Genomic DNA, 12,190 nt, shown 5'->3' on the forward strand with positions numbered 1-12,190 from the left:
GGCCCTCTTTCTCCTCCCTCCCAGAATGGCAAGTGTTTCCCCCTGGATAAATCTTTGGTTCTCTTCTTTAGTCGTCTTCTGTCTCCCTTGGATCTCTCTCAGGAGAAGGGTACCCCCGTGGCTCCAACTGCTTCTCTTTTGTCTGTTACTTTTTTGGGGTGGGGGGGGTTGGGGGGGATGGAGTCTCGCTCTTGTTGCCCAGGCCAGAGTGCTGTGGTGCAATCTCAACTCACTGCAACCTCCACCTCCCCGGTTCAAGCGATTCTCCTACCTCAGCCTCCCGAGCAGCTGAGACTATAGGTGCGCACCACCACACCTGGCTAACCTTTCTATTTTTAGTAGAGACGAGATTTCACCATGTTGGTCAGGCTGGTCTCAAACTCCTGACCTTAGGTGATCCACCAGCCTCAGCCTCCCATTTTTTTTTGTTTGTTTGTTTTGAGACAGTCTTGCTCTGTTGCCCAGGCTGGAGTGTGATGGCATGATCTCTATTCACTGCAGCCTCTGCCTCCCAGGTTCAAGTGATCCTCCTGCCTCAGCCTCCCGAGTAGCTGAGACTACAGGCATGTGCCACCACGCCCGGCTACTTTTGTATTTTCAGTAGAGACAAGGTTTCACCATGTTGGTCAGGCTGGTCTTGAACTCCTGACCTCAGGTGATCTACCCGCCTTGGCCTCCCAAAGCACTGGGATTACAGGTGTGAGCCACCACGCCCGGCCCAACTGCTCCTCTTTAAACACTGTCCTCACATATTGCTTCCACTCTGGTACTTTCTGCAGCCAAGATTCCACTTTTCCCAGTGTCTGCAGCACACTGCCACCTAGACATGGCCCCAACACCTGAAACAACACAGATGAACCTGGATTCACTGTTCTTCCTCCTAACTATATCCTCCTACTTTTCCACTTCCCTAGACCTCTCTGTCCTCCCAGGAATACAACTCTGGGAGCCATCTTGGATTTCTTCTCCTTTTTGTTCCTGGCTTCTGATCAGCCCCGAATCTATGCAGTTTGTCAATGGTGGCATCTCTGTATCCATTCCTTGAACAAGGCCCCCAAGACCTTCTGCTAGGATCATTTCAAAGGCTGCCCACCTCCCCTCCCCCAGTTTTCTGCAAGGCAAAGAGTTTAGGGAGCTGTTAACAGGGCAACAGGGAACGGTGGGGGATGGCTGGAATATGAAGTCAAACTGGGAACATTTAAACTGGTACTTCTTTCTTATTTTATCACAATGAACATTTAGTCTATTAAAGGCTCTGAAAAGTCCTGTAGTAAAGACATCTGTAAAATTTATTTAGCCCAGGGCTTCCCAAACTTACTTGAGCTCTGATTGCTATTTTAAAAAATTTATTCATTATATTAAAATGCAACTTTTTCATAATTTTATTATTATTTATTTATTTTTTAGAGAGACAGGGTTTCACACTATTGCCTAGGCTGGAGTGCAGTGGTACGATCACAGCTCACCGTAGCCCTGAACTCCTGGCCTCAGCCTCCCAAAGTGCTGGGATTACAGACGTGCCACCACTGAGCCTGGTCTGAGAGCTTCTTTCACGGCCTCCTTATTAACGTTCTGCAGGACATCGTTTCAAGGTTCATCGGTTTAGAAACACTAAGCTAGTTTATCTTTTCTTTTTCTTTCTTTTTTTTTGAGACAGAGTTGCCCTCTGTTGCCCATACTGGAGTGCAATGGCGTGATCTCGGCTCACTGCAACCTGCGCCTCCTGGGTTCAAGCAATTCTCATGCTTCAGCCTCCCGAGTAGCTGAGATTCCAGGCTCCCGCCACCACGCCTGACTGATTTTTGTATTTTTAGTAGAGACGGGGTTTCATCATGTTGGGCAGGCTGGTCTCGAACTCTTGACCTCAGGTGATCTGCCCGCCTCAGCCTCCCAAAGTTCTAGGATTACAGGCGTGAGCCACCGCGCCTGGCCTAGGCTAGTCTTTCTAACCATCTTGCCTGTTTTCTAGTTGATCCTACACATCTGACAATGACTTTCCTAAGGTACAGCTCTGACTGCAGCAACACCCTGCTAGAGGACCTTCAATAGCTCCTCAATGTTTGCCACATAAAATCCAGATGTTTCTCTAACCTCGCCCCCATTGGCACTTCCCCCTTTTTAGTGCCACATTTCACTATTAGGACTTAAGACATCTAAGCACAATGCCCATTTTTGGCCACGCCTCCCATGCCATGGCAAGTTCTCCAAACTCCCTTAAGGAAGCGACCTCATTCTCCCGTCCTCCCCATTCCTCTGTATCCCTCCTCTGGCAAACACTGCAAGCTGCCTGCTTTTTTTTTTTTTTGAAAGGGAGTCTCGCTCTGTTGCCAGGCTGGAGTAAAGTGGCGTGATCTCGGCTCACTGCAACCTCCAACTCCCTGGTTCAAGTGATTCTCCTGCTTCAGCCTCCTGAGTAGCTGGAATTACAGGCACGCACTACCACGCTTAGCTGATTTTTGTATTTTTAGTAGAGATGGGGTTTCACCATGTTGGCCAGGATGGTCTTGATCTCCTGACCTCGTGATCCGCCTGCCTCGGCCTCCCAATGTGCTGGGATTACAGGCGTGAGCCACTGTGCCTGACCGCTGCCGGCTCCTTAAGTGTGTCTGCCTGATTTCCCTCCGGGCAGGTGCCATATCATATGACCTGCATCCCCCCACTTCATGGGCCTTTACAAGACAGGAGCGCTATAGATATTAGATATTAAATGAATGGATGAAATGATCATCCTCCCTATCGTCTGCTGCAGTGAAGCAAGCTCTCTGGAAGCTGTTAAGTTATATGAACCAAAAGTCAAAATATACAACCAAACAGTAATCATACCATGAGTAGGATAAAAGCACTGTAGAGAAAGATCTGGAAGGCTGCTGCTGCAGCTTTTTTTTTTTTTTTTTTTTTTTTTTTTTTTTTGAGACAGAGTCTCATTCTGTCACCCAGGCTGGAGTACAGTGGCACTAGCTCAGCTCACTGCAACCTCCTCCTCGTGGGTTCAAGTGATTCTCGTGCCTCAGCCTCCCGAGCAGCTGGGATTACAGGTGCCTGCCAGCGTGCCCAGCTAGTTTTTGTATTTTTAGTAGAGATGGGATTTCACCATGTTGGCGAGGCTGGTCTTGAACTCCTGGCCTCAAGTGATCTGCCTGTCTCAGCCTAGCCAAAGTTCTAGGATTACAGGTATGAGCCACCATGCCCAGTCAGATCTGGAAGGCTTCTAAAGAAAGTTCTGGTCACAGAAAGAGAAGAGTGTGGCTAGGCACAGTGGCTCACACCTGTGATCACAGCACTTCGGGAGGCTGAGGCGGGAATACTGCTTGAATCCAGGAGTTCAACACCAGCCTGGGCAACATAGTGAGACCCTGTCTCTACTGAAAAGTACAAAAAGTACAAAAGTACAAAAATGAGCCGGACATGGTGGTGCTTGCCTGTAGTCCCAGCTACTCAGGAGGCTGAGGTCGGAGGATCACTTGAGCCCAGGAGGTCAAGGCTGCAGTGAGCCATGATTGCACCACTGCACTCTAGCTTGGGCAAGACAGCGAGACCCTGTATCAAAAAAAGGAAGGAAGGAAGGGAAGGAAGGAAGGGGAAGGGGAAGGGAAGGGAAGGGAAGGGAGGAAGGAAGGAAGGAAGGAAGGAAGGAAGGAAGGAAAAGTGAAAGAAGAGTGACTCAGATATTATGGTTTATAAAAGGCAGGGGAATCCAGCAGACATGAAATGTCACCTTCAAATGTGTAGAGAGCTTTGCACGTCCCTATGGCAGGGAGGGGCTCCTCATCATCAAACTCGTCGTCAAAATCCGTGGCCAGCACCTTCACCTCACTCTCCTGAGTCTGCTCCTCTGTGTAACTGCCATCTGGGCTGCTCAAGAAAGGAAAACACAAACAACTAAAGCGACTGACCCCAGGGAGGACTCAGATTGAGTCCCTGCGACTGGGAGCGCTTGCAACCCCGCCCCTCTGCGAGCGCTGTAACTGAGGCCACGGGAAATCATCGCACGCTCAGATCACCCATCCCATGTGGAATTATAAATCTGCATCATGGGAAAAGTGACAGGTCAATCGTAACAGACATTTTGGCATTGAACAAGTGCCTTATGGTCATTCCAGATTCCAAAATTTAGAAATAAATACAAAGCCAACAGGCTCCCTTGCCAGAGGCAGGCGCTGTGCAGATACTGTACCTCTCGCGGTCCTGGGCGCAGTTGTTGACTGTGGGTGGGTTCTGGCTGTCGTACAGTCCGCTCTGCCGGCGCGCCTGCTCACTGCGTGCTGGGAGCCGGCCTTCAACCTCAGCCAGCCAGGCCTGGAGACGAAAGCAATGAGAGACTCCAACCTAAGGCCATCTGAGGGCCAGCCCAGAGCGTCCTAAGGTCCCAAACTCAGGGGCTACTCTTGGCCATTTAACCCAATGTGAGGAAGTCCGCATGGGGGCAGAGTGGCCACGTTTTCTGCCTTTGACTGTTCAAATGTACTGAAGGACGGTTGTTTCCATTTCACCCAAAGTTGGAGACATAGAAACAAACTCATATTTATGTGGTTGCCCACGATGGGGCAGAAAGCACACTGGACTACGCTATCCCCTTGGGCTTTTAAGCAGCAGTGCAATCTTGGATAAGTCACTTCTAGTTCTTTCTTGACCATGAGGTCGCCCTGCGATAGATACCTGAAGGTACAGCCATGCTTAAGCAGTGACTCAGTTTGAAAGCCATACTTCCTATTTTTTAGGAGTGTAACTTTTTTTTGATAGAAATGAAACTTGTACTTAAAAATTAAAGTAGATAAAATGATCTTCAGCAACATTTGAAACAGTATAAAGAAGTCAAAGGAATAAAAATGATGAGAAGGTCGGATGTGGTGGCCACGCCTGTAATCCCAGCACTTTGGGAGGCCGAGGTGGGTGAATCACTTGAGGTCGGGAGTTTGAGACCAGCCTGGCCAACATGGTGAAACCCTGTCTCTACTAAAAGTACAGAAATTAGCTGGGGGTGGTGGTGAGTGCCTGTAATCCCAGCACTTTGGGAGACGTGGGCAGATCACCTGAGGTCAGGAGTTTGAGACCAGTCTGGCCAACATGGTGAAACCCCGTCTCCATTAAAAATACAAAAATTAGCTGGGCATGGTGGCACATGCCTGTAGTCCCAGCTACTTGGGAGGATGAGGCACGAGAATCACTGGAACTCAGGAGGTGGAGGTTGCAGTGAGTCGAGATTGCACCACTGCACTCCAGCTTGGGTGACAGAGCGAGACTCTGTCTCAAAAAAAATAAATAAATAAGAAAAGGACCGTTCTGAGTTCTAAATGCTCAAATGAACATTAATGATGGATTATGAAAAGAATGGAAAAAGCCGGCCAGGTGTGGTGGCTCATGCCTGTAATCCCAGCACTTTGGGAAGCCAAGGCGGGTGGAGCATCTGAGGTCAGGAGTTTGAGACCAGCCTGGCCAACATGGCAAAATCCCATCTCTACTAAAAATACAAAAATTAGCCAGGCGTGGTGGTGCACACCTGTAGTCCCAGCTACTCAGGAGGCTGAGGCAGGAGAATCACTTGAACCCAGGAAGTGCAGGTCACAGTGAGCTGAGATCACGCTACTACACTCCAGCCTGGGCAACAGGGCGAGACTTCATCTCAAAAAAAAGAATGAAAAAAGCCATAGTTGACCTTTCATTGCTGGAAACAATCTATTCTGATTGGTAGAATCGGTTGCTAATGTATTTTTCCATGCTCTGTAGTCTTTAAACGTGGTGTGGAGAGTGGGTTCAGGAGGCTTTTGTTGACAGTTTTTGAGTGCTCCTCTCCCTCCCTCAAGCTTTGATTATTTATGTTTCCTGCTTGTTTCTCCTTTGTGTTTGCTGCTGGTTCTCAAACACATACCCGTTCCATAATGGGCCCGCTGAAAGAACAATTGTATATTTCAGGGGATTTTTTTTCATTGCTTCTTTGATTCACTGGGATAATGGATCGCTCTATACTCCCAATTTTATTACCATGAGATGAAGCAGAATAACTTAAAGTAAAAAAAATACTGGCCGGGCACAGCGGCTCACAGCTGTAATCCCAGCACTCTGGGAGGCCAAGGTGGGAGGATGGCTTAAGGCCAGGAGTTCAAGACCAGTCTGTGCAACAGAGCAAGACCTGGACTCTAAAAAAATAAAAAATTGAAAAATAAAAGTTAGCCAGGTATGGTGGCATGTGCCTGTAATCCCTGCTCCTCAGAGGCTGAGCCAAGGAGATCAAGGCTGCAGTGAGCTATAAGCATGCCACTGTACTCCAGCCTGGGCAACAAAGCAAAATCCTGTCTCTAAAATTAAAAAACAACCCTGCCAATCCCCCACCATATACAAATACAACATTAAACACTGTCAGGTTTTACAGCCACGATTAAGATAGGCTACGATGAGAAGCAGAATGTTCAACGGCGAAGAGTGTATTTTTCCTTTGACCATAACTCATGAAACAGCCTGCCATTCCCACTGTGTCCCTCCCAGTGAGAGGATTGTCAGGGCCCCACGCCATTCTACACCGAGGAACACCTGTTCTTCGTTTCCAACAAAGCTTTCCACAACAGAAGTTTCATACCTCAAATTTCTGGGTCTCTAGTCGCAGTTTCTCTATATTTTGGCTGACTTCTGCTAATTTGTGATCCAAACTGGCTGGGTCTCCCATCTGAGGATTCTTTAGGTAGACATCTTTCATTTTTGTTATGGCATCTCTGAAAGAAAGAAAGAGTAGAACGCTGTAAAGGTTATTCCGTTTTTTTTTTTTTAAGACAGTTTCACTCTTGTCACCTAGGCTGGAGGGCAATGGTGCGATCTCGGCTCACTGCAACGATCTCGGCTCACTGCAACCTTCACCTCCAGGGTTCAAGCAATTCTGCTGCCTCAGCCTCCAGAATAGCTGGGATTACAGGTGCATGCCACCACGCCCACCTAATTTTTGTATTTTTAGTAGAGATGGGGTTTTGCCACGTTGGTCAGGCTGGTCTTGAATTCCTGACCTCAGGTGATCTGCCTGCCTCGGCCTCCTAAAGTGCTGGGATTATAGGCGTGAGCTACCACGCTGCCCGGCAAAGGTTACTCTTACCAGCCAATATTCTACCACTTTGAAAATCATATGAATGGAAACGTGGGAAGATTAGAGTATGGATAAGGGACTATTGGGCCGGCTTCCATTCTGGAAATTCTCTATAGGAATTCTGCTACCAAAGGCTATAAATAAAGAAGCTGATTTTTAAATCTCAGTTCCCTTCTCTAATGGTTATCTCCTTATTGTCCCCAATAACTGAGAAGCATAAATTAATCCTGCCCTTCCCTTTGCCACCCAGATAAAAAATAAATAATAGCCAAGAATTTAAAAAACTTTAATTAATTAATTTATTTTTGAGACCAGGTTATGAGAATGGCTAATTTTTGTATTTTTGGCAGAGACTGCGTTTTGCCATGTTGCCCAGGCTGGTCTTGAACTCCTGGCCTCAAGCAATCCACCTGCCTCGGCCTCCCAAAGTGCTGGGATTACAGGCATGAGCCACCGAATCTGGCTTCAAAACCCAAGTATTTCCAACATGGTGAAACCCCGTCTCTACTAAAAATACAAAAATTAGCCAGGCGTGATGGCATGTCCCCTTAATCCCAGCTACTTGGGAGGCTGAGGCAGGAGAATCACTTGAACCCAGGAGGTGGAGGTTGCAATGAGCCGAGATCATGCCACGCACTCCAGCCTGGGTGACAGAGTAAGACTCCATCTCAAACAAAACAAAACAAACAAACAAACAAACAAAAAACCCCAAGTATTTCGACGTGTGCATTCTTCATGCAAACCAAAGCTACAGCTGGCATCCTGGGTCTCACGGGCTGCAATGTGCCCACCTGACGAAGAAGCACAGTCAATTGGTTTGGAAATGTTAACACACACCCATTTCCACTGTTAAGAAACTGAATCCATAGTTGGTATCCACGACAGGTAAGTGACAGAGCCTTAAAGCTACACACTGTGGATCCCACATCCTTCCTGAAATCATGTCTGGAAGCAGCCCATGGTAGCCTGGGCAGGCATCCCTAGAAAAGTTCGGGGCATGTTTGGGTTGAAGACCAAAGAGCTCTACTAATTTTGCCCTTGTTGCAGGGCACTTTTGGTACGCTTCGAGTCGTTAAAAATTTAGAGCAAATGACTGCCAGGGTTAAGGAGCCAACTTTGATGAGTGTCAGCAAAAGAAAATCCAAAGCAGGCCATACAATACAATACAAGGCCAACAGACAAACCAAAAGATACATTCTGAGTCATGAGAAACAGTTTAACTAAAAATATAGAAATAACAGGAAGAGAGCTTCTACAAGTCCTCACCACCCTCCACCTAAGAGGCTGAGACCCACCTGGACTTCCAGCCACTTTATCTTGTTTCTTTCCTCTCTTCATTCCTTCCTATCTTCCTTATTTCCTTCCTGCCTTCTTTCCCACAGCATGCATCATTCATTATTATTATGCTTATTGTTCACTGTCTGTCTCCTCCTGTTACAATGGAAGCTCTTGGAGGAAGCTCTATGAGCTCAAGTTACATTGTTAACTTGATGGATCCCAAGTGTCGAGGCCATCCTTGGCACATAGTAGATGCTCAATGAATATTTGTTAAATAAATACATATTTAAATAAACATTTAAAAATCATGCTTATAAATAATTTTTAAACATTTTTAAATAATGTTAAATGTTCTTAAAAATGTTTAAATAAACATTTATTTATTTAACAAATAACAAACATTACAAGCCAAGTGTAATGTTGTCCACCCTTATGATATCTCTTGACTTCATGGCCCACACCTCCCACTAGCTCCCTATTTCTCAGCAAAAGTCCTCAACGGAGTTGTCTATATCCATTATCTTCAGCTCCTCTCCTCCCAGTCTTTCCTAATCAATCTTTCCACATGTTTATCAACTTTATTGATCTTTTTAAGGAACAACTTTTGGATCTGTTGAATTGTATATATATATATATATATATATATATATATTTTAAAATTATTTTTGAGATAGGGTCTTACTCTGTTGCCCAGGCTGGAATGCAGTGGCACGATCTCGGCTCACTGCACCCTCTGCCTCCCAGGTTCAAGCGATTCTCCTGCCTCAGCCTCCTGAGTAGCTGGGACTACAGGCGCCCCATCATGCCCGGCTAATTTTTCTATTTTTAGTAGAGACAGGGTTTTGCCGTGTTGGCCAAGCTGGTCTTGAACTCCTGACCTCAGATGATCCACCCACCTCAGTCTCCCAAAGTGCTGGGATTCCAGGCATGAGCCACCATGCCCAGCCGCTTCTATTTCCTTTGGGCTTAATTTGCTGTTCTTTTTCTAACTTCTTGAGATAGATCCTAAGTGAGGATCTAAGTGAGCTAAGGCTCACTGATTTTTACCTCTCTGTTTTTAATATGCATTCAGAGCAATAAATCTCTTTATAAGCATGGCTTTAATGACATCCCACAAACTATATAAAGAATGTATGTTAAAGTTCAATTCTATTTCATGTACTTTCTAATATCTACTATGATTTTTTGTTTAGTTTGTGGCTTATTTAAAGGTATATTTCTTTTTTTTTTTTTCTGAGATGGAGTTTTGCTCTTGTTGCCTGGGCTGGAATGCAATGGCATGATCTCAGCTCACCGCAACCTCTGCCTCCTGGGTTCAAGCGACTCTCTTGCCTCATCCTCCCGAGTTGCTGGGATTACAGACATGCACCACCACACCCAGCTAATTTTGTATTTTTAGTAGAGATGGGGTTTCTCCATGTTGGTCAGCGTGGTCTTGAACTCCTGACCTCAGGTGATCTGCCCGCTTCAGCCTCCCAAAGTGCTAGGATTACAGGCGTGAGCCACCGTGCCCGACCAGGTTTTGATTCTTAAGCAAATAGCTCACTGCAGCCTCCACCTCCCAGGCTAAAGCAATTCTCCCCACCTCAGCCTCCCAAGTAGCTGGGACTACAGGTGTGCCATCACACCCAGCTACTTTTGTTTATTTTTGTAGAGATGGGGTCTCACTATGTTGCCGAGGCTGGTCTCTCTCTCTCTCTTTTTTTTTTTTTTTGAGATATGGTCTCACTCTGTTGCCCAGACTGGAGTGCAGTGGCATGATCATGGCTTACTGCAGCCAGGACCTCCTGGGCTCAGGTGATCCTTCCACTTCAGCCTCCCAAATAGCTGGGACTACAGGTGCACACCATCATGCCTGGCTAGTTTTTTCTTTTTTTTTTTAGGGGTTTTGCTATGTTGCCTGGGGTGGTTTTGAACTCCCGGACTCAAGCGACCTTCCTGCCTCAGCCTCCCAAAGTGCTGGGATTACAGGTGTGAGCCACCACGCCCAGCCTGAACTTGAATTTCTTTTATTTTAATTTTAATTTTATTTTTAATTATTTTTTATTTTTTTGAGACAGAGTCTTGCTCTGTTGCCCAGGCTGGAGTGCAGTGGCATGATCTTGGCTCACTGCAACCTCTGCCTCCTGAGTTCAAGTGATTCTTCTGCCTCAGCCTCCTAACTGGGACTACAGACATGCGCCACTATACCTGGCTAGTTTTTATATTTTTAGTAGAGACGGGGCTTCACCGTGTTAGCCAGGATGGTCTCGATCTCCTGACCTTGTGATCCGCCCGCCTCAGCCTCCCAAAGTGCTGGGATTACAGGCGTGAGCCACCGTGCCCAACTAGGTTTTGATTCTTAAGCAAATAGCTCACTGCAGCCTCCACCTCCCAGGCTAAAGCAATTCTCCCCACCTCAGCCTCCCAAGTAGCTGGGACTACAGGTGTGCCATCTGTACAGCTACTTTTGTTTATTTTTGCAGAGATGGGGTCTCACTATGTTGCTGAGGCTGGTCGTCTCTCTCTTTTTTTTTTTTTTGAGATAGGGTCTCACTCTGTTGCCCAGACTGGAGTGCAGTGGCATGATCTTGGCTCACTGCAACCTCTGCCTCCTGAGTTCAAGCGATTCTCCTGCCTCAGCCTCCTAACTGGGACTACAGACACACGCCACTACACCCGGCTAGTTTTTATATTTTTAGTAGAGACGGGGTTTCACCATGTAGGCCAGGATGGTCTCGATCTCTTGACCTCAGGTGATCCACCCACCTCAGCCTCCCAAAGTGCTGGGATTACAGGTTGTGAGCCACTGCGCCCAGCCTTGAATTTCTTAATAAGTCATATTGATGCACTATACCTTTGATCCATCTCCTTCTGAATTTCTTTATTTAACTCATCGACTTTCTGCTGCAGCTTTTTCCTTCTTTGTTCAGGTGGGAGGTTGCTGAAATCCTCCGGTGTTGCACCCTGCAGACACAAATATAAATGAGAAACCAGAAAACCCCAGGCTTTCCTTGAAAGAAGGCTGAAAGCAAAGCCTGCAGCCATGGGGGGTGCAGACATCGCATGTGGCTTCATGAAATAGATGAAGCTCTTTCCCACTACACCCAGCCGAGGTGCAAAAATCAATGCATGCAAACTGCATAAGTCCCATAAACCATTCCCAGTTCCATGGATGCTGGCCAGAATGCCCCAGAAAAAGCAGTGAGCAACGCTACAGTAAAGGAGAGTAAGAGATACTTCTGACTCTAGGGAGAATCCATGAAAAACACATTTTGAGACAGTCTTCTTCATTTTCCTACCAAGTGTTACCATCAATGTCAGTGGCAACACTGAAGTGTTAATGAAATTTATGTTTCCTTAATATAAACCCTATCAACCACTGCACGCCTAGCTGCTGCCTTTTCCCTAGCGTGAGTATTCCTGCCAGTCTCTTCACACAGGCTGAGGCCAAAAGTCTCCACCCCTGTAAAGTGACAGATGGGACATCACATTCCTCAGAGAATGTGGGTGAAAAAGAACATTAAAAAAAAAAATCTCTTCCCCTTACCCCATGCATGCCTCCCTCTGCTGCCTCTAAAAGTCTAGTTACTTTTTTTTTTTCCTTGAGACGGAGTCTCACTCTGTTGCCCAGGCTGGAGTGCAGTGGTGCGATCTCAGCTCACTGCAACCTCTGCCACCCAGGTTCAAGCAATTCTCCTGCCTCAACCTCCTAAGTAGCTGGGACTACAGGCATGTGCCACCATGCCCGGCTAATTTTCCACAGTCTCTAACTCTTGACTTCGGTGATCTGCTCACCTTGGCCTCCCAAAGTGCTGGAATTACAGGCATGAGCCACCGCGCCCAGCCTAGTGACTTCTTTTAGGC

General features: G+C 46.7%; 1 protein-coding gene across 23 annotated transcripts in view; it reads right to left on the reverse strand.

The window, feature by feature from the left end:
* The window catches only part of FNBP1 (formin binding protein 1), a 156,479-nt gene that overhangs the window by 9,012 nt on the left and 135,277 nt on the right, over positions 1-12,190 (reverse strand). For 13 of the 23 annotated variants that reach the window (XM_063650407.1, XM_054501233.2, XM_054501226.2 and 10 more), the window contains 4 exons: positions 11,181-11,290; positions 6,572-6,704; positions 4,175-4,296; positions 3,716-3,852 (listed from right to left, as the gene is read on the reverse strand). In XM_063650407.1, the coding sequence (XP_063506477.1) occupies positions 3,716-3,852; positions 4,175-4,296; positions 6,572-6,704; positions 11,181-11,290 (502 nt within the window). Of the gene's footprint in view, positions 1-3,715; positions 3,856-4,174; positions 4,297-6,571; positions 6,705-11,180; positions 11,291-12,190 lie in introns of all 23 variants that reach the window. The other 10 variants (XM_063650406.1, XM_054501214.2, XM_054501231.2 and 7 more) reach the window with 1 other exon arrangement.

This window comes from Pongo pygmaeus, chromosome 13 (assembly GCF_028885625.2).
Source record: "Pongo pygmaeus isolate AG05252 chromosome 13, NHGRI_mPonPyg2-v2.0_pri, whole genome shotgun sequence".
NCBI classification, from domain to species: domain Eukaryota; kingdom Metazoa; phylum Chordata; class Mammalia; order Primates; family Hominidae; genus Pongo; species Pongo pygmaeus.